General features: G+C 42.1%; 1 protein-coding gene across 3 annotated transcripts; it reads right to left on the bottom strand.

Annotated features, from left to right (window-relative positions):
- Window positions 1-823: 823 nt before the first annotated feature.
- Window positions 824-21,984, bottom strand: LOC146175696 (radical S-adenosyl methionine domain-containing protein 1, mitochondrial-like). Of its 3 annotated transcripts, XM_084582071.1 has the most exons (14): window positions 21,453-21,982; window positions 21,329-21,381; window positions 19,358-19,464; window positions 18,702-18,831; window positions 17,128-17,173; window positions 16,199-16,369; window positions 12,898-12,990; window positions 11,488-11,538; window positions 9,494-9,547; window positions 8,614-8,677; window positions 7,059-7,197; window positions 5,485-5,539; window positions 4,088-4,191; window positions 825-3,031 (listed from the first exon to the last, which is right to left on the bottom strand). In XM_084582071.1, the coding sequence occupies exons 1-14, from the start codon at window positions 21,570-21,572 to the stop codon at window positions 2,941-2,943; spliced, it is 1,278 nt and encodes a 425-aa protein (XP_084438197.1). In that variant the 5' UTR covers window positions 21,573-21,982; the 3' UTR covers window positions 825-2,940. The 3 variants fall into 3 exon arrangements, with proteins under 3 accessions (XP_084438199.1, XP_084438198.1, XP_084438197.1); XM_084582073.1 differs by lacking the exon at window positions 17,128-17,173 and having other exon boundaries at window positions 824-3,031; window positions 18,749-18,831; window positions 21,453-21,984; XM_084582072.1 differs by lacking the exon at window positions 9,494-9,547 and having other exon boundaries at window positions 824-3,031; window positions 21,453-21,983.
- Window positions 21,985-22,101: the final 117 nt, after the last annotated feature.

Raw genomic sequence — 22,101 nt, 5'->3', positions numbered from 1 at the left:
AAGTCATTTCATTATAAGTAAAGCATTGACTATGTTCTAAAGATATGAATGCTTTTTAAGTTATCAGCCCAAAAAAGAATACTAACTGGAACATCTATAAGGCTAATTTATCTGTGCGCTTTCTGGCATTTAAAAAAATATAGATAGGATAAGGTTGACAAAAGCTAAGATGTCCCTTTTTGTCTACCTGGTTGCTCATCGTATTGGAGAACAACCTTCTGTGAACTGCTCACTTTTTTAAGGCGAAAGCCTTTAATGGCTCATGCTGTCGTAGACAAAGTGTGTCCCGCTTTTGCGCCGTTCTGATTGGACGAGGCGGGATGCGTTCCTGCCATCTGCAATGCCACACTTGAACACGCGCCAAGGAACGCTACCCGACAGGAGCGATGGTGTACTGTCCAAACTCACACTTGCCAGAGGAAGTGTGATAAATACTGCGCCTTTCATTTCCTGTAAAACAATTATAATTATATGTAGCACAGCAACGAATGCCGACAAGATGCTAACGATGGGAGGCAAATTATAGGATAGGAAGAGTACGCTTTCAACACCCTTTAATTTTAAGGTGAAAGCCTTTAATGGCTCATACTGTAGTGGACAAAGTGTGTCCCGCTTTTGCGGCGGCTGTTGCCTGGCGTTCCTTAGCGCGTGTTCAAGTGCGGGATTGCAGATGGCAGGAACGCTAGACAAGACGAGACTTCTGGAGGAAAGGCGCAGTACCTGTCACACTTTCTCCGACAAGTGTGCGTTTGGATGGTGCGCCATCGCTCCTGTCGCGTGCCGTTCCTTGGCACGCGTTCAAGTGTGGGATTGCAGATGGTGGGAACGCTAGACAAGATGAGGCTTCTCAGGCTTTTGCTTTTCAATACTTTAGTCGTTAAAATCCCTCTTAATTTTTGTTTTTAAAATTTGGCTCCTCAGTAGGTGCTGCTATCCTGGAGCAAAACATGAAATCTGCATACACAGGGCTACCTGCACGCATAAGAATGCAAAACAATTTGCAGGACACTCAAGCTTTCCCTTAAGAGTAAACACAATACATAATAGCTTCTTTAACACTGCCTTTTCATTCTTCATATACTTTTATAATTTTCTGTTGAAGTTGGTTTTCAGAGAAAGGAAAGTGTAGTATCTGTCTCACTTCTCAGTGAACACCTATACTTACCTGAGGTACAAATTACAACGGTTTGAATCCCTATTGCATGCTAGCCTCCAACTTTACTAGATAATAATAATAATAATAGATGCTAAACAGAAAGTAAAATGATCTGGCACCAACCTTTAGTTGCATCCCAATTTCGATACAGAATCATGTGTGTGTGTTTTCTCTAACATCTTTTCGACTGAATGAGCTGTACACATTCTGCATAAAACTGAATGTATTCCGTCATTCAATCTTCCAACCATTGTTGACAATCTATAAACAGCAAGCGACTCCCACCAGTTTGACGCTGGCTAAAGCTCCTCCTGACCTTAGGAACTGTGTGCGTAGGTGTGGTGTAACATAAGAGTCTTATTACAAAGCTGCAGCATTGCAGAGCATGATAAATGCAGTGCAGCAGTTCGGTGCAATGGGAGCATCTCATCCACTGCACTTGAGGAAGCTCAATGCAAGATTTGAAATTGCCAGTTGCTCTTAGAACAATTTGGACACACTGTGGGAAAGCATCACATCAAGCCAACAAAGCTTTTTATTTAGACACTATTAATTTATTCCTTACATATATACAGTTATGTACACAACTAAAGCATGGCCAAGGTCACCGAGCAGAACAAGGGAAGTACAGACAAGCAAACCAATACACATCAAAGTATATGCTCACAAGTCGACATAATACAGTAAAACCTCGTTAATTCGACCCCTGTTGATTTGGAAGTTCGGATAATTCGAACTAGAAGTGCAGTTCCTACCAATGCCCATGTAAATATATAGAGTCAGATGATCGTTAATTTGGACGTGGGCAGACCTCGCTGTGGTTAACATGGATAGGGATCGCGTCAAGGTACAACCCGCGCAGCCCGCTATCACCAAAATAGCCTCAACTGTATGAAATAATGGTGCCCGTACAATTTGTGCATGCTATGGCAGGCCCAATGACAATCGGAAGTATCCAATTTCGAATAGGTCAGTCGCATAGTTTCAGTTTTGCTTTCCTTAACTTCATGCCATCCCATGGCTATGCTTGGGTGCGCATGTCTGCCAGTCGTGCTGTTTTTAACGTTGCTTGGCGCGTCACTGTTTCTATATTTATTTTGGAATGGCAGCACGCTGTTGCCAACACATATATCGCTCGAGCTGAAACTGCAGTTTCATTGCACTATGCACCTCAAAGCAATGCTTCAATGTGGTGAAGCATCCTCAAAACATGGCGGAGCTGTTTTGTGAAGAAGCGCCACTGCTACTGCGTCGCACTGTAGAAAGAGTAGCAGAGGCCTTTACGACTTGGAACACTCCTTCAACATGCCCAATGCTGTGCGCACAAAATAAAGAGCTTGAAGAAACCAGTGAAAACCGGCGTTCTCACTAGAGTTTCATCTCAAATGAAGGCTACCATCATACAGGGGATCATTAGACAAAGAAACTGTTTTGGGAAGTTTTTTCGGGTCCAGTCAATAATTTGAACCTTCAATTAATTCTGCCATATCTCCTCATCTCTTGAAGGCCGAAATAATGAGACTTTACTGCATTACCTCAACTGTATTACCTCAAAGTGCACAGGGAAAAAAACTTATGGACGAAAATTAAAGCATGTATAGTTTGATTTTTCAGTGAGTAGAGTTTGCTTGTAGTTTTCTTTTCTTCAACAGAATGGAAAGGTTCAAATTTGTACCTGGAAGCCGTTTTGCCAATTACAAGGCCCTGCTGACTTGGAGTAGCGCTGTGCCCCTCACGAACAAAAGTCTTGGAACTTTTGACATAAAATTAAAGGACCCCGAAAACTAGGCCCATGTCCGCTCCTTCAGTAGGGGCAGCAAGGCAGACACCAGGCTGTCGGCAACATTCATTCCAGCCTTGGTGGCACGCAGGCAGCTGAAAAGGAGTGGGTATGGCAGTGTTGACTCAATTAAACCTGGCACTCTAGACCACCCAGTGTCTACGCTTCCAAAATGGAGAATACAAGGATGCAGATCCAACAGCAAAAATGACTTACCCTAGCGAGCATTGAACACATCCAATGCTTGTTTTTAATGATGATTTTAAGGTGAAAGCCTTTTTCGGCTAACAACTGGTGTCTGTAGGAACGTATCAAACTAGGCAGATCCATAGCCAATCCAACAGAAGCCACATAACAAGCCAACATTGACTAAATTCGCTAAAGTGTCTAAACATTGCTTTGGTTTGGTTTGTAGGAGTTAACGTCTCAAAGAGCCACAGGCTATTAGAGATGCGGTAGTGGAGGACTCCGAAAATTTCGACCACCTGGGGTCCTTTAACGTGTACTGACATCGCACAGCACACAGATGCCACTCCGCTTCAATGGGGTCTAAACATTGGGTAACCAATAGCCAAAAGTCACAAGCCAGTAATAAAAAATATAAGAAAAAATAAGAAAATATACAATTTAAAGGTTTCAAAAATTGATAAAAATAAAAAATCGATAACTATATAATAACAGAAAAAAAATTAAAAAGCTGTAATCTTACTCCACCTAAGCAGTCTTATATGCTTCATAGAATTATTTTTTTCCCCTTAAATATGCACTGTGATCGACAATAGCATGCAAAAAAGATGGGCCAATTCGAGGCTGCCTAAACCTGTATTCAAACCTAATATTTGGGCACTATTGTATCTTCCTCAAGCCAAGACAGCCACCATGATGGACTGCGTGGTACCACTAAACTTCCAACCATACCTTATTGGGCCATTCAGCGACAGTGTTGTGAAAATTGTCGCCTGCTATACTCTGAACAGTTTGGAAAATTGGGCGCTACAAAACGAACACTACAGTAGGAGACCTGCCTTTCGTGCACCAAACTTCTAGAGGCGCATGTGTCGTTAAAGAAAAGCAAGAGACAGCATTCTTCAACTCATCTGAAATAAGGCAGGCCTGCTCTTAGCACTGCACTGGCATGACGACTGACTCACCCATCATCGAGCATCAGCATACCGGCATCGAGCAGCCGCGCTGTCTCAGCACAGCTGGTAAAGGTGTCAGCCAGGCTCGCACCACCAGACACATCGCACCATTCCTGAGAAAAAAATGGAAAAAAAGAAAAAAGAACACCCCAGCCACTTTGGCTCACATACTTTTGCTGCACCGCCTATCATCAGCAAAAAAGTTAGCTGTGGTTTAGTTTGTGGCTAAACCTGGAGTTACGCGAGAGCAATCTGCATGGCTACGCTTAGGTCCAGCTTGAAAGTAAAGACATGGCTTTTGCACATAGTAGTTTACTCTATGGCTTCAGCTTTATTTATGTTATAGGAGAATCACTTCACGTATGAGCACCCCTTGCCTCTCATCGCTGACCATTCTCATTCGGGTGTAGAAGACTTCTAGTGGGACATTGTCTCTATGTCAAACTCCGGAGCACACCGCCGTCACAACGTTCGAACAAACCTTCTGTCCTAACAACTCGCTGTTGTTGTTTGCCTCTACCAACTACAAAGTTATCTGTCTCCTTCTTTTTATTTCTCTCCTCCTTTTCCTCCTCCTCCTTCTTCTCCTTCTTTTTCTTGTTTCTTCCCTCTTCAGAGAGGCACAGACAGGCGCAGCGAAATGGCGAGAATGTGGGCAATGTAGCTCTCACTACAAAAAGAAAAAGAAAAAATATGGCTGCTTGTGTGACTAAACACAACTGAAACTTGAAAACTTGAGGAACTGCTGGCATGGGATGAGCGCTAAAAGTACTCAGATGAACTGGCTTCCAACACGGCTATGCACGGCTATGCACATCTCATCTCAAGCACTCTAGTTGTTCCAGTACATGTGCAGCGCGAGAAGTCAGTTCTATGAGCTAAAGCTCATATTTCTGACATTATATATTGCAAACCTCATTGCTGATGCATAAAAATTAAAAACTGGGCTCAGATTTCTGTTCATGGCCTTCATTTTTTTCATGTAATGATGGTCCCTAAAGTCAAAAGTAAAAAAGTTGATTTCTTAATATTAATTAATTTCTTAATTACTGAGCTCTATCACATACATAATATATGCCTTGCTGTACAATCCACCTGCACAGACGATACTGATGTACCTCTCAGAGGGTTTAAAATAATGATCTGTAAACAGTTAAAAAACACCCTGTAAAAGTATGGTATGGCATGGTATGGTACAGTATTGTACATGGGATTTAACATCCCAAAGTAACACTGACTATGAGAGACACTGTAGCAAAGGGCTCCAGTAGCTTAGACCACCCAGCATTCTTTGACATGCACATTACCTGGATGCTGGCGTTTTGCCTCTATTGAAGTGTGGCGAGCTGAATACCATGTGGGTCGTTAGTCTAATTAGAGGCAAAGGTTGCGGCTGGCATCCATACCTGGTCAAAGATTCCACGGGCTGTACGCAGTCCCGTGAGAAGGAGTTCTTCAAGGCTGCGAGAGACAGTCATCAACATCATCACCGCTGACTGCGAAAAGGCTTTTTCCTTACATCTGTGACAAATCTTCTGAATACCCTGCTGTTGAGAGCAAGTTATCGTATATGCTGCCATGATGGTGGCGATGATCAATTTCTTTTCCGCAAATGCAGCAGTGACAAAAGAGAAGAGTCTTTGTGAACGCCTGAGAACTCCATACATTTCTTTGGCCCCAGTCAAAGAGCACGGTGTTCCACTGAGCACCACCATATATATTCATCTATCTATCTCTCTATTAAGAAGTCCATTCCAGCTCAATGCTTCACAGGTCCATCAGGACTGAGGCAGCTGCTCTACCAACGAAGATAACTATTATGGCTAATAGTTGGCAGTGTTCAGAAGGATCTTCCCTAAGGAAAAGCTAATTTCAGTTCAAAGGATATTTGCTCATCCGCTGACACCTGAGTGTATCCATGAGGCTGCAATTCATAACCAACCAACCATCTACTGGCAATTCTGATAAGGATAGTTGGTAGAGCAACTGCCCCAGACAGGTGAGAGTCCTGGGTTCAAGTCCTCGTAAAAAGAAATCTTTCAACTAGAAAGTTTCTGAGAAAGCTGCATAGCTTTGCATGCATGTGCTAAGTGGAAATCCCTTGATAAATTTAATCTACTGCACATGAGGAATTACACTAACAAATTGAAGCACACAGATTTTCTAGTCTTGCCACAGAACCGTTGCACATAATAAACAGCCAGCTCACTGTCTCATCTTTTTCAACATCAAAATCCCAAAAATTATTAGTCCCCCCCTCCCTTCCCTCCCCCTCCCCAAAAAAAAACAAACTTGGAAGTGAAAAGGTTAATGCCTGGCTACAACTCTAGGATGAGAGGAAATGCCAGTTTCTTCTGATTTCGGTAGCTCCAAACATTTATAGATATGCATACTCTCACATCAATCATGCAACACCCCAATGAATAGGAAGGAGCAATAGGGTAAGCCATTACCTTTCTCTGGATTAGATCTTTTGAAGTTTTACTATCCTCTCATGAATAAATTTGCTAATTGTGGCCAGAACAGCAAGTTTGTCACCACTAACCTGACTACACCTATTGCAGAATGAGGACCTCCCACATATCTCTCCTCATTCACCCTAACCAGCAACGGCCACTTCATCCCTGTAAGCTTCCTTATCTTATCATCAACCACCTGATTTCCTGTCTCCCCCTGTTATGCATCCCTTGGGATCCACATCATTACTCTGATAAACCGGTAGTTACACTGCTTTCTTATTAGATGCACTGCATTAATTCATCCAAAAGTGAAGTCCAATAATTTCTGCCTGCAGCTTAAGTAGCATACAGCATAAGTCCACAATGGTGCACAGAGAGTATGCTCTATGTCAGAACAATGCTCTGCACTCAAGTGGACAGGCATGAAAACTATGCCAAATGTTTGCATGCTCAAATGACACGCATAGATGATGTACATTACTACAGAAAAATGATATCTGACAGTGCAAAAGAAGAAATACCGATCCTGTCGTGTCAGTATTCGTGTGAGACGTGTCCCGTGACCTCTGTGCACAACCTCTCGCATCCACGGATCGGGCTCCAAGGTCTGTATTCGTGCCTCCCAGTGACCTTCGCCCAAAAGGAGGCGGCTGTGTGCTCCTGTAAAATAGTGGCAGAAAGAAAAAGCATGCAGTCTTTTTAGAGAGGGAACCTTACCACACAATGCCACTCTATGCTTTGCCAACATGGTAGACAAAAAATTGTTAATTCTTTGGTGCTTATAGGAAACATGTGCAGGAAATTAACCTTGTGAGCTTACCTCCAATACTTTTACATTTCCTATAAATTTACACAGCATGCTTTATTTGAAGCAAACAATCAAGCGGGAACAATCTTTCACAAGGCTGTTATAAAGGCCAGTAGCCAGAACTTTCCGTGTTGCATAAATTTATTGAAATGTGACATGCACCAAGTAAACTGCTGCATCGCAAGAAACAATGTGATACACAAAACATGCAGCTTGTGTAGGGTGCATGTGGCTAAAGTTTGAATTCCAAAGTGTGAATATTTTAAAAGAAATTTTCTCGCCAGCATATACATTCCTTGTGTCAAAGAGGCATCAATGCTTTCAAGCAGGAGTGACAGAAACAACCTTTTCTAGGAAGCCAGGCACAAGTGCAAACATTCAGAATTTCAAATACAAATCAAGTGTTTGTTATAAGCTGCTATTAACTGTATACTCATCTGTCATCAGACAAAAGTAGTGTGCTGAAAATGGTGATTGATTGATTGGTTCACAGGAAGGGAAAGGCACAGTATCTGTCACACTTGTTTCTGTGGACGCTTGAACCGCACTGTAAGAGAAGGGGGAAGGTGAGAGTGAAAGTGGATAGAGAGAAAGAGGAGCCGTAGTGGAGGGCTGCGATGTAATTTCAACCACCTGGGGATCTTTTAATGTGCGCTGACGTCGCACAGCACACGGACGCCTCTTCGCTGAAAATGGTATTTGTCAGTTTTTCAGGTCTATTCGATGATAAGAATTTTTGATTAATTTAAACTTTTTCGTCTGGTCCCTTGAAGACTGAGTTAATGCGAGCTTGCTGCATTCAGCAGTGATATGACAGCTCTATCCAGTTTCACGCAGGTGGACCATTCTACCTAGATTTGTATACCAAATAATGCATAAAATTTATACTGGACTTTTTCCTGGAGTACAAACTTCTGTGCAATTTGAGTTTAATTCTGTCTGCGAATACAATGTGAAATTCTAAAATAAATAAGACCAGCAATGTTTGCTAGTTTTTATTTCTTTTTTTTTTTCTCTCTCTGCTCGGATATTTGATATCCAATTCAATATTTGGAGGAACTTTATTTTTCCTATTTGTGTTCGATCTATATTCAAAAATATAGATGTTCGATCTATATTCAAAAATATAGATATTTGCCCACCCCTACTAGGAACTAAGGATTGGATGGAGTTGTTCTTCCGCAGTGTCCCAGACAGTGGAGAAAGGCAGCACCCAGGTCAGGCACAAAAGTTGCATGCAGGCCGCTCACAGACACGGCAACACTGACCTGGTCCAATGCCCAGGTACGGAAAACCTTTCCAGCAGGCCTGGTTGTGTTGGCACTCATGGCCCTGGTAGCACGCAGAAGTGGAGGCAGTGAGTCAGATCACGTGTTCTGCCAGCTCTGTCTACACCTTTTTCAGGGCTCAAAGCTCTAAGTCAGGCTGTGAATTCAGCAACATTAACACAGGCAACGCTGAGAAATGCAAAGAGGGTAGCCCTGATTAGAACACCAAATGATATCCCAGTTGAAAAGGAGAAAATGGAGCAGACTTAGACGAGACAGCACAATCTCGGGGAAAAAAATTCGGAGCATTTTTGCAAAAATTTTATTATTGTGCGAAAGCGCCATTGCGCATGCTTGACTCTTCTGTCATCTAGCATTGCGTATTTGGCTGAAAGTGTGACACACATTTGTCGTCAATTAAACCTCTGCTTTCATTAACTGACCTGCGTGGCTGCAGCACCATACCGTGGGACTTGCCTTTGCATCAGCAACATACCACTATGCAGATGCAGTTGTCATGAACCTGCTATGCAATAAGCAAAGCAAGATTTTGCTTGAGGCAATGGCCTCCAGATTAGCACTTCTCACACTAAAACGCCGATGCTCCCTTAGGACACCACCACACACACCAGCACCGCAGTATATATCAATATTTTAAAATCTAAGTAATTGTCTTATCCTAACCAAAAAAAAAAAGAGAACTGTTCCAGAACAGCACTATTCAACTTGATTTTGATCACAACTAAGACATGCCAAGCATGCTCTCATGGCAATGCCAACAGCATTAGAAAAATCCTTTGCTGCCTTACTGAAGAACCAACGGGGCCCTATAAACAGGTAAAAATTCTGCAGAGATTTGCAGCTCCCCAGTGCGTAGTACCTTGCGGGCAAAGTTGGACACCTCGTAGCGAAGAAGGCCCTCCTTTTCCAGCTCCTGGAATTAGGTTGCAACAGAAGCGAGCAAAAGATTTCTCGTAAAATTACCCACAGTGCAAATACTAAACTTTTACAATCCCCAGTGAGTGCAAACAACACTCAATCCACAACTAACTGAGAAAAGCACTAAGTGCTCCACTTCCTGCTCCCTGTTGCCAACTATTATAGCACTTCTTGCTTTCTGCTGTCTCATGGTTATGTACCCACCGCTTTGACATCTGCAACAATTGTTTACTTTAAAATTAGTGGTTCTCTTACTGTGTTCGCTTCTTCAGCTTCCTTCTCACGCCTTAAACTGTGAATGGATTCCAGCCAACTCTGTGCTCCTATCACTGCTTGAGCCCATGCTTAGTTATCGCAACATAGACCGATGCTGAATGCTCTAAATCAGATTCAAGCAGTTGTTAGTTATATTTATTCACAGTTAACAATCAAGTGCTATCTATACTGCAACTAGAGAATGGTATGTGGTTAATCATGGGTGCTTTATGCAAATACAAAAGGGAAAGAAATACATAGACCAACACTTTGGCTGAGTGGTCAATTACCACACTATAATCAGAGTTGTTGCACGACGTGCCTTAGTATCCGCTACTGCACTCTCTATCCCACCCCATTTCGGTAAATTAATTATTCACTTAATTTTGGCTTGTTGGCCACATAAAATGGCATGAAGCAGTACAAACAGACAAAGAAAGATGTGATGAACACGGCAGAAACTGAAGCGGCCAAAATTTATTTTAAGGAGAGAGCAAGCATCTATACCGTGTTCTCACTTCTCAAAATAAATGTTGGCAGCTTTAGTGCTCGTTCTGTTCAGTCTGTTTCTGTTTGTGTTTGTCTGTTTGCACTGCGTCACACTCCACCATACAAAAACAACAGCCAGCTGCACAAAAGATACAAGCTTATGGGACAAATTGAAGAATAACAAGGAAACTTAATTTGGGCAAACACCCCACATGTAAAGCCTGCCACCATCCACTGTCTTTGCTCATTTTAACGCGGTAGCGTTAAGGAGCTCGTGTCGCAGAAAAGCCGGTGTCGTCGGCGTCCAGTGAGCGATAAATCCCGGCATGCACTTCATAAATAAACATGCACTTCATAAATAAAAAGCAAGTTCCAAGATGGGCTGGGTGGGAATCGAACCAGGGTCTCCGGAGTGTGAGACGGAGACGCTACCACTCAGCCACGAGTTCGATGCTTGAAAGCGGTACAAAAGCGCTTCTAGTGAATGCGGTGTTGCCTTAGAAACATGCCGTAGAACGTTATACTGCAGTGTATATCGGTAATTATGAGCATGTTACTTACAGAAGTCGCAGTTACACGAGTAGCGAAGTACGTTTCCACTACATTTCTTCTGCGCACATGCAGAGCCATCTTGCGGCAAACACAGAAGAACCCCTCCTCGCAATGTGCGGCGCTGCCCCGACACGTGGCGCGCCCCTGACGTTTCGCCGTGCACCCTCACAGGTTGTAGAATCAAGCGTCTTTCCTTTCTTTAGATCACTATCTTCGCTCACCCGCTTCTCCCCTTCGGGCCGCGCGGGTACCGGTGCGAGGATGCCCCAATACCCTTGCGTTTAGTAAGTTTTCTCGACGAGTTGCAATAACGCTATCGCGTTCCACTCTTGAAGGCGAAGCTTAAGCGTCCTCCAAATTTTTGTGTCATATGGTGCAGGACGCCTTTTCTCTGAAATGTGTTATAATGCACTTCAAAGAACTTTCAGCTGAGAAAAGCCAAGCTGTTTGCAAAGAGTGGCTGCCTTTTACAAATCAGTTTTCAATCCAAGTGCTCAGTAGGTCCTAGATCGTAATTTATGCAAATTTAAATGCCTAAAAAAAAATGATGAAAGTCTGCTGCTACAGCGAGATCTAGTGCAAGCTCCCAACAAAAAAAGCAGGCATGTTAAAAATTCACATGAAGAGCATCGTGCTCACCTCAACTGCTGCGAGGTACATTCGGGAGCAGGTCTCACTGTCCGGCAGAACCTGCATTTGAGAAGCATTCTAAACTCTGCAAGCATGATCTAGACTATTCTGACAATTTAAACTTGACAGAAATTTGACAAAAACTTGTTTCACACATGTAGCTGACTTTTCAGTCACCCTGAAGCACTGTTAAGACCTCTGCACCGACTGAATTTTAGAACTTGAGGGTGAGCACACATTAAACGCTTCTTCTGACCTAAAAACAGGTATTGGCAACTGACAAAAAAGGTGTTTATTTGAATGTTATAGTAATGCTGTTGAAGATGCTGTCAATCATGAGCATTGATATTTCTGTGACACCACTGATGCTGTGTTATCATTTCTGTTAACTGCATAACCAGTAGAATTTGTTCAAAAGTCACTTTCACTGCTGCGCCCACCATCATCATGATCATTCTCAAAGAGAATGCCTCATATTACTTGATTAGATTAACTGTGCTGGCTTCCTGCCATGGTTCTCAGCTTGCTGCCAGATAACAGCCCAGTAAAATGTCGAGTGGTTCAAAAAAGCAGTCTTACTATAGGAAATCTGTCAGATATGTATCTGACGCCAATCCAGTTGCTCATGGTAGTTTGTCATTGTGGGACACATATAACGAGACTGTTATACAACAGGCTTTCAATTAGTGGCCTTAGATTATAATGAGGGCTTGCTTCCCGAGGGCATCAATGAGACAGTTTCGGAAGATAGTGGGCAAGCCTGAATTAAGCTTTAAAGCATATCCTGTTTCAACATATATTAAAAAATATCACTCAGTTTCAGACATTTACTATCTAAACTCATAATAGCAAACAAGTAAAAAATTCATAAAATCATTGAACTGAACAATATACAGGCCTAGGGTATGTCATACCTAGCCAACGTCTTGCTGCACTGTTTGTTAAAAATGCTTTTTTTTTTCTTTTCTTGCCACTAGTACAGACCTACAAAGTTAGTACCTTCTGCTAACAGGGATCTCAATGCTCAAACTTGTACAGCAGCCTACTATGAGCAAGGCAAGTTGAATTGCATTCATTTTGAAACAGGTGGACATGAAAAGGGACAACATGAGCGCTTGCATCATGTCATCTCTTTTCTGTTATTTTCGTGCGCATTTCTTCTAAACTGCAAAAACAAATGCTTGTAACAAAAAACGAACAGTCACGCCAGGCATCTATTTCTGCACAAAATCTACTGACCTGACTTTTGAAAATGCTGCCAGGTGGCATCAACTGCAAAGCAAACTGAGTTGGCAAACAGACAGGTACGGGTTACAATCAACGCATTTAGTAATAGTACCCCTCTGAGCAGAGTAAGGTGTCAGCCAAAGGAGGTGCGTTAGCTGACACAGTGAGCTGTGGCAACATGCACAAACGTACCTGTGAACCGCACTGAACGTCCTTGAAAAGCTGGGTGCCCCTCTCCACGGTGAGTTCGTAGAGGGACACGTGTGCTGTGTCCAATTGCACCACCTGCACCAGGAAGTACCTAAAACACTGAGGACGTGCATGGGTAGTTATCTTATAGGCTTCACAACGCTTGCAACAGAAACCCTCCAATGTTTCTCTACATATATATTACGCAAGTGCTTGAATTATGGTCGTAAATATGACACACACACACACACATCGCAAAGGCACTAGCATAACATATACCTGCCCACAAACCTTCAAAACCGTTAAGGAAAAAAAAAGGCATTCCCTAAGTAGCTTACACAACATAGGGCCAACTAGACAATTCTTAACTGGAAATGCTATCATTATCAAATGGTTGGCTGGTTTATGGAGTTTAATGTCACAAAGCAACCCAGGCTATGAAAGATGCCGTGGTAGAGGGCTCTAGAAACTTTGACCACCTGATATTCTTTAAAATGCACTGACATCACACAATACATGGGCGCTTTGCTTTCCGCCTCCATTGAAAACCGGCCGCCGCTGCCGCAAATCAATCCTGCATCCTTGGGTGTAGCTGTCGAGCGCCCTAACCACTGCACCACCACGATGGGAACCCCATCAACTGTCTGGTTGGCTGTCATTTAGCAAAAGCAAGAAAAAAATGGAATGGGCTCAAGTGATGCAGCTTGCTCGTCAACTAAGCTTTCTCTCTATGGTTTACGGTTTATACAGATTTTAACTTTTCCCCTACCATGCCCACTGAGCATTGTTAGTGACAAATTCGCGTGTCAATTACGGAACCTTCTGTATTGTTTACCGACATGCTGCACCATTTGACATATAGTCTCGCAACTGAAGTTTAGTTGTCAATGTAGGTTTTGTAGTTTTCTATTCTTTTTTTTTCTTATGGCACAATTTATTTAATGCACCCAGGAGACTGAGTACATCTATCAGTCCACAAACAATGAGTTTCACGCTGATTTCGGAGCCTTCCCATTGTACCGTTAGGAATGTAGTCAGACAGCTGATGTCTAATTTTCAAAGCCTATAAAGGTTTTGAAAATTTTGTTTGTTTGTTTTTTTTCTTTGTGAGCAAGGGGGGGGGTTCATATAACCTGAGTTGCTTTGAGACATTCAGCCCTATAACCAACCAAACCAATTCTAACGTTGTTGTGTTTTTTCTCTCTTAAGGCACCATTTTTTTAATACAGTATGAAAGGTGCAATAGCATCAAGCCAAAAACAAAACCGTCTAGCTTGAAAGGTTGCAAATATCGTGACTTTGCCTAGCGTTCAGTTTATTTTATCGGCAGCCTAAACAGCAGCGAGACTGAACATGCTGCCTTTATTGTCAGAATCCAGTTACGACTGCAACGAGGACGGAAACCAGGCTTAACATCAATGTCCAAACACAAGTTTGTTTAGTTTTCATCGTGGGCCTCATTTTGCATTTCCAGACATTTTTAATGATTATAAAGAATACTGTCAAAATTAGAAAAATCATTTCTTTCACAAATAGTGGCCAATAAGTGGGCAAACATTTTGTATATTCCAGAAAGAAAGCAAAAATGTTTTCCTTTCAGGTACGAATGTGTATTTAACAAGTCTTGCTTAATTTTTTTCATAAAATCATCTGTTCTGCAATTACATTCTTGTGCAGGAAAGCATATTTCATCATTCAAACTTATACGCCTAAATGTAGGTTTATTTAGCTTTAATTTTATAAGCTAAATTTAATAGCTTTTGCACAAAAAATACAGAAATGTACAAAAAAAAAAACAGTCACTTTTCCCCCCATAGGAAAGAGTTAACATACCAATGGAACACAGGCTATGAGGGGTGTTGTAGTGGTGGGCTCTGGATGAATTCCACCATATGGGATTCTTTAATGATTACTGACATCACACAGTATATGGGGGCCTTGCATATCGTCATAGTGGCCATGCTTAGCCTTCTTTCTATCCACCGCGTCGAACAGTGTGAGAAAACAGGGAGACAAAAGAAAGGGTGACACAACACGAGCGCTGTGCCTGTGTGCACTCATCGCACGTCGTCCTTTCTTGTGTCCAGTGTTTTCTTTCACTGTTCGATGCGGTGGATTACTCCCAACTTGCCCAAATTGTTCTACGATTTCTATCAACTGTTACATCATTTAGTAAGAAAATATTTAGTGTTTCTTTTATGTATAACCCCTTTCTCGTCTAGTTCTGTTCCACCATGAGGTATAATGACACGTCTCCGAACGTTACTTTTACCTTGCCTGCAAAAAGTTAATTACTGAACAAAGAAAAACAAAATATGACACGCAGCATAGCCTTAAGTAAGGCGAGCAAAACAAAAAGATAAAGCTTACAAAGACTTACTGCTTCAGGCTAACTCACTAGGTGACATCATTAGGTGTGACTAGGCGTGACTCACTATTGCGATATAAAAAATTTTGCTGTACTCCCATGTGACCTAAAACAGGGCCTTACTACAAACCCCCAACACTCTTACACAGATTATGCCATAAAAATAAGGGAAGAGTCTGCCCTACTTTTTCTATCAAAGCTGGATTTCAATTCAAAATTGTCTTTTCATAAGGTGCGGTGTCAAATACAATGCCAAATACAAGAGCCTGCGGTGATAGTGCCAAGAAATTTGCCAGTTCACGGAAAAAAAAGCGTTGCCACACACTTGATCAAACAAGACGAACATTTCCTAAGAAAGCCCATGCTCTCCCCATTGCTGTTTACTTAATTTATTTTAGCTTCATGAAAACAATGCTGAAGCGGATTCAAGAGTAACCAAATTCTCTCCCCTACCAAGTTCCTCTATGCCACCCCACCATTGATGTCTTGGCACCATCACTGGCAGGAAGCTGTCACCTCGAAGAGAGCAGTCAGTTTGCACACAAAACGCAATCTAGTCATTGAAATGCTCTTGAAAATGCCTTCGCAAGTTTCAAGATGAAAATGCCTCATCATTTTCATGCAACATGAAAATGCCTCATCTCATCGTTACTGAAATATTCTGCTCTGAAATTGAAAATGCCTCATGAGCATTACCTAGCCAGGGAAAAACTGTTTAAAAGAAAGGAACATGGCATGCCTTCCAGCTATACTTGTGAAGAAACCTTTTGCTGAATACAGGCAATGCGCTCCCTTTTGTCCGGAGCTACCTCTACATTGCTGCAGGAAAAAGACCAGCTGTCAAGCTTCACCGAATGACATGCTGGAAATGAATTTACAGGGACTCATTCCTCAGCCAACAACAACTGCCTGATGTCCAAGTGTGTCTGGACAGACCTGTCGGAGCTCCTTGATCCAGCCATCAAGCGTCTGCCCTGGTCGTCCGTACAACACATCCACTGACACTTGGCCCGGAAAGAGACGACTGGCCAACTCCACACAGCGCAGACCATCCTCGACTGAGTGCGTCCGTCCCAGAGAAGCCAACTCAACGTCACTCACAAGACTCTGGAAGCAGAAACAAGCATAGTACTAAAATAAACAAAAGGAATTCCTGAAGGGGGTCTCCCGGAAACCTTTAATTTCTTGGTGGGTCCCCCTGACACCTCAATCTATGCATGTCTCACCTTTCCTCTCACTCAATGTACACTGAAAAGGGATAGCTGTATAGAATTGCAGGGGAGCATTACAGAATTGCGTGGTTCGTTTCCCATCAAACAACTATGCATGCAACAGTACACTATACATCAAGAACATCCTTGAACCCCAAACACTTCTGTAATGAGGATGCATTTCTTTACTTCAAAATTTATGCAAACTCTAGAATATTTCTTCTATGTCTGCACTCTGATCACCCATTGAAAGTATGTTTACTATTTTGTAGAATTGAAACTGCCATTTAACAACGATTATGTTTTATAATCGTAAAACGCCTACTACGTTGCTAGCAAAAAAAATGTTTAAATGCTAGGCACTCATTATTTACTTTATTTTCCGCACATTCTGTCTTGCACATGCTGCAGCTGAGTATCTATGTAAACTTAAGAAAGAAAATGGTCCCTGGAAGTTTGTTTGGTAGGTGATGGCCTCAGCTGCCCATGCACCATAAAACACAACACAATGGAATTTGATAGAAGTCCAGTTAAGCTATCTTCTTTTATCTTTACAGCAGGTTTGGTGCTCCAGAAATAATAGAAACACATTGGCTGAGCAGTGAGCAACAAATTTCCGATGAAAGCTATGCAAAACAAACAGGAAATACAGACCTGCATGCCAATAGACACTCGTGTGACCCCTGCTGCCTTAAAGCCACTGAAAAAAAAAAAAAAAAACACACAGGTGCATGCATCACACAACTGATGGGTGTTGCCGTCCAAGAGAAACTTCAGAAAAAGGTCTCGAAAGAAACAACGCTAAAGAATAATAAGCCTCATTACATGAAATTTATGCTATGATGGTACTATACTCGGGGACACTTTTTCTTGGCAATGCAGCCAAAGCTACGGAGCCGAAACGCATCACCTTCCTACGCAGTTGAATATAGCCCTTAGTTACATGAACAGTTTTTGCAAAAAAAAATTTAAATCATAGCGCTAGTTATTTATGATATATTTTTTATCACGAAACCAATTTTCTGAAATAAAACTGTTATGCCTAAAACACTTTTCTTGGTTCCACCGAGTTTTTTCATCTGAAGTCTGTCGCGTGCTTTCGAGGCGTCCCGACTTTGCAGACAAGAAAGCGACAGCCGCCTGTTCGGGTCGTTCCGGTTGTTCTAGTTGGTCCACTCCACAAGGGTTGGAAGCGTTTTCACCAGACAAGATTCGAATCAAATTCAAGAGACGCTGGCTGTCAAAGCAAATGATGGAAATGATTTACAACGTCTATGCAGACTGAAAGCCATGCGGTCGAACTACATGGCGGAGCGACACGTTTAAAGGACTATAGACATCTCATGATTCGGTTCGTGTTTTATCATTTGTAATGGTGCCTACGACCTTACTGTACAGGGATCATGCCATATTCACCTACGACTGCTGAATAATTTATAATCGAATTTCTTTTCTCACCTGTTTCAGTTTCAGCAGCCGAGCGATGGTTGTGATGCCACAGTCAAGTCTAGGTCACGCGACGGATCAAAATACAGCGATACAATCATTTCTGCGCCGTTTAAATTCACTACAATGATAAAGCCAGCCTGCCTCAGGAACAGGAATCACTACTAGTGAAGAATGAGCGATTATATCACTGTCTTTTCATGCCACGCAACAAGACATGATTGTGACGTCACAGCCATCTCTCGGCTGTCGTAACCAAAACTGGTGAGAAAAGAAAATTCAATTATAAATTATTTAGCGGTCGTAGGCGAAAACTGTGTGCGGATTGATATACAGGAATGATTTACTGATCATTTACAAGAAGAAAAATGCCACCAAAATTTGGTGTCTATAGTCCTTTAAGGACTCCCTATCTTTGCACCCAGTGCCAAGAAAATGTGTCCCCAAGTATAATCTTGGCATGATGAATAACCATTCTATTACATTATAATATTGGTACAGGAGTTTAATGTATATGGAAGGCAATATTAGCACAAAAAAAAATTAATTCCGTCAGACTCATTTCATGAGAGAGACAGACAAACCCTTTATAGAAATCCAGAGAATTTAGCTGGAATTTAAAAATCGCTTGCATGCTACTCTGTATGGAAAACAAAACTGGGGAGAGAAAGATGAAAGGTGAAAGGTGAGTGAAAAATTATAATAAAGAAGGGCAGAAGATGTCCGGAACTGTCATTCTTTTTTGAGAGGTGGGGAGCGCTGTTTGCGTTGGTATGGTGCACCTTAGCCGATCTTTCGCTGCAGTAGTTGGGTTACATTCGACGGTCACCTCCGCCACAGGTGCCGTCGTCAGTCCAGCCACAGTTTTCAGAACATGCTCCACGTCTTGAGGCCGCATGAGACTTGGTGTACCTGGAGTGTGTGTGCCAAGCGAGCGCATGTAACATGCTGCACATGAAAAAACATTTTCGTAAAAATGATTCAGCCACTCAGAAAATCCTTTCACCAGTACTTAACCAGTTCAAAAACCAGTACTTGAGAGGTAAGATGGAATGGAGAAACATTATTACAGCAAGCCTGTTGGCAGTTGAAGGGATTACTCATCCCGTATGTGTTCCTTCTAATAAACAACAGAATATTTTCTTGTAAACAAGACTGGTAGGATTACTGCATATTTGGGGAGGCAAGAACTCTTTAAAAGCTTTCTCAATTATAATTGGTGTACATCTGCTCTACAAAAAGATAACTAAATATCTAAACTATAGACCCCTGCAAATCGCTATAAAAAAGTCAATATTCCCTACCCTGCTGACTCACTATTTGTTCAGGTTCCTTTACTTATCTGACACCGATATCTCTTTCCATTATTGGTAATGTAAATTGAAAAACCACTGAAGGGTATTACACGAATAATGGGTATTGTGCTCTAAGTACATACCACCTCCAAAGAACACCGTCGTAATTGCAGATATGTGGCTGCTTTGGACAACTGTGGTGAGCTCTTGAACGAGGCATTCAGCCATGGCACCATGGTTGACGTTTCGACTGCACAAAGCACCAAAAACCAGCTTTCCCAAGGTTCACTGACTGTCGGCCCAACATCAATACTATATTGGCATACATCGGCCAATATAGGACCAGTTCACTACCAACATACTACCAATATTGTGCCGATGGTTCGTGCCGCCTGGGTTTGCCGCTCTGCACTATTATACATTAAGACAAGGGGTGTACATGGACAAAATTCAATTTTATGGGAATTGTAAGAAGCTAGGCAGGAGCTAAAGCCTTCACTTAAGGCTCAAAAAAGTATCATGTATAGAAGTATTGTATTTATGTGCAGCCTTCAAATGCAGGTGCATGAACTAAACTTCCATAACCTGTGGTGCTGCTAAAACCTAAGCAATGAAAACCGATTAAATGGACAAAACTTATTGTAGTCTCGTGCAGCTCCTGCAAATTAAAAAATCACATAATGCTTAGCCACTGAAACTGAAAAACAAGAAAAATACGCCTGCATCGAATGTGGCATATGCTGCAGAAGAACAGTTCTGTGTAGTATCATCTAGCGAAAGCGATTGAAAGTGGCAAAACGGGGGCAACATGCTACTATTCTATTTGTGTGCACTGTGCAGCAACGATTGATAGCAATATTTATTTTAGTTCCATAGTTTTATAGGTTAAGTTGTGCACTTTGGCCTTCCAGCGATCATGTTGCGCATTGTGCGTGACTTCTTATCTGCTTCCCTTTTTTTTTTAATCGAGTGTTGCTGTTTGTATGCGATATCGTGTGCGTCATTGTTTTTTTTTTCCACCCTATCCTGTATTTATGCATTCAATAATTTGCAACCTGTATAATTTGTTTTGTTTGCTGTTATTATTTTATTGTGTGAATTCTGCATTGTAAACATCATTTGCCTTCATAACCTACAATGTCATGTGCCCATGTTCTTTCCTCCCCTCCTTTTTTTCTTTTTTTTTTTTGCCAAGTCCCACTCCCCTCTATAATGCCCACGGGGCCAAGAGGGTAACTGAAATAAATAAATAAATGTTAGATAAGAATAGTCTGCAAAGCTGCCGTTTGGCTACACTTCAAGCAGCCACACACAAGCGAACACTCCTGCAAAAAGCAAATATGAGGCAACGCATAAGCACAACAGTACAAAATGTTCCAATGTTTATGGGAATTCCCTTAGATGGCATAGATTTGTAATGAGAGCATAATTTCTTATTAGCATCTACCCAAAAGTAGTCATTTGGCTAGAAAGAAAGGCTACAAAACTTTAATTTTACACAAGAAAGAATATTTTTCTCAACTGTGAAGTTACAGAGAAAACTATACACGATTTTTGTATCCGCATGGCTGCACTTGGGCAGAAGCCGGTCAGTAATTACTCCTTTATTGCAAATATACACCACCTTTGGGCATTCCCCTAAACATTGGAACAACAGCATTATCACTTCAATTGTTGATCATTAGTACCTACTATTGATCTGCTAGCCATCCTGGTTAGCCGTCATGAGCAATATACGTTAATATTCTCTATACTTCTCTATTAAGTATGAGGAAATGACAGTTGGATATTATGCATTCAGCCGAAACCTAGTTAGAAAGCTTTAAAAAACTGCACTTTTCACACATTATTATAGGGTAATCAAGAAATCAGTGCTCAAACTTTGTTCCCTCTCATATTGCTCATGACTGTACAGACTGGTCCCAGGTTCGAACCCCTGACCAGGACGAATTTTCCTTCAACTACAAGTTTCTATGGAAGCTGCATAGCCTTGAATACCCTTGGAAGGATGCTATTGAGTATAATCAGAAAACAGTGAGCTTGATTTGTTAGATTTATTACCTTTTTACGCACGCAGCGTGTTTCACAGCTCGCCGGTTCGCGCATATGCCTACCTGATGTATTTGTTGAAGTTGCAGTAGGTGCAGCGCTTTTCACAGTACGGCCACTGTACAGAAATTCGGCAGCCGTTATTCCCTGTCGGCAGCTCGAGCGAAACGAGATCTTTATATAACTCACGTGGATATACAATGAGCTAGAATCGTAGTTAATGCTTTTCGCATTGCAGTACCGACGTGCCGACACCCTGGTGATCACACGGGAGACAGGACGAAGGTGGAAGGACATCATAGTGATCATAGTTCTTATGACAACTAGTTCGCAGCTGGGCCTACGAAGTGCACCAGCTGCACGCAGGCACTCAAGGCTGATCCAGTGTTACGAAGCCATGCGACACGTCGTGTTGTCTCTACTGGCACGCGAGCCTTCACAGCACGATAACGAAACGAGCAACGCTCTTACGTGGTCTTGGATCGCTTAAGCTAGCCCCGCTAGCACCATGGTTAGCTACAACTAAAGTCCCTGCTACAACGACCGGCTTGCTAGCGCATTTGATTGCTTGCTGATGTTAAAATGTCTTTATTCCTCTAAATTGCCCGGTTGCGAAAGCCACATTTCTCATGTGGCACACCTCGCCAAAACCGCCAAAACCACCGCAACTCCCTAAAAATTCCCCGATCACGCCAGTAGGCAATCTCTTTCTCTATGCCCAACCTTCCTACAAATCCCGTCCACCTAGCGTGGATGGATTCAGAGATAGTCGCGTCATCTGGAAGCCGCTAATAAAAACTGTCGCCATTTGTTACTACTAAAAGCGTTAATTTTTTAG

Source organism: Amblyomma maculatum, chromosome 10 (genome assembly GCF_055883805.1).
Source record: "Amblyomma maculatum isolate TAMU_Amacu chromosome 10, ASM5588380v1, whole genome shotgun sequence".
Classification (NCBI taxonomy): Eukaryota; Metazoa; Arthropoda; class Arachnida; order Ixodida; family Ixodidae; genus Amblyomma; species Amblyomma maculatum.
This window is presented reverse-complemented; position numbering and strand designations above follow the sequence as displayed.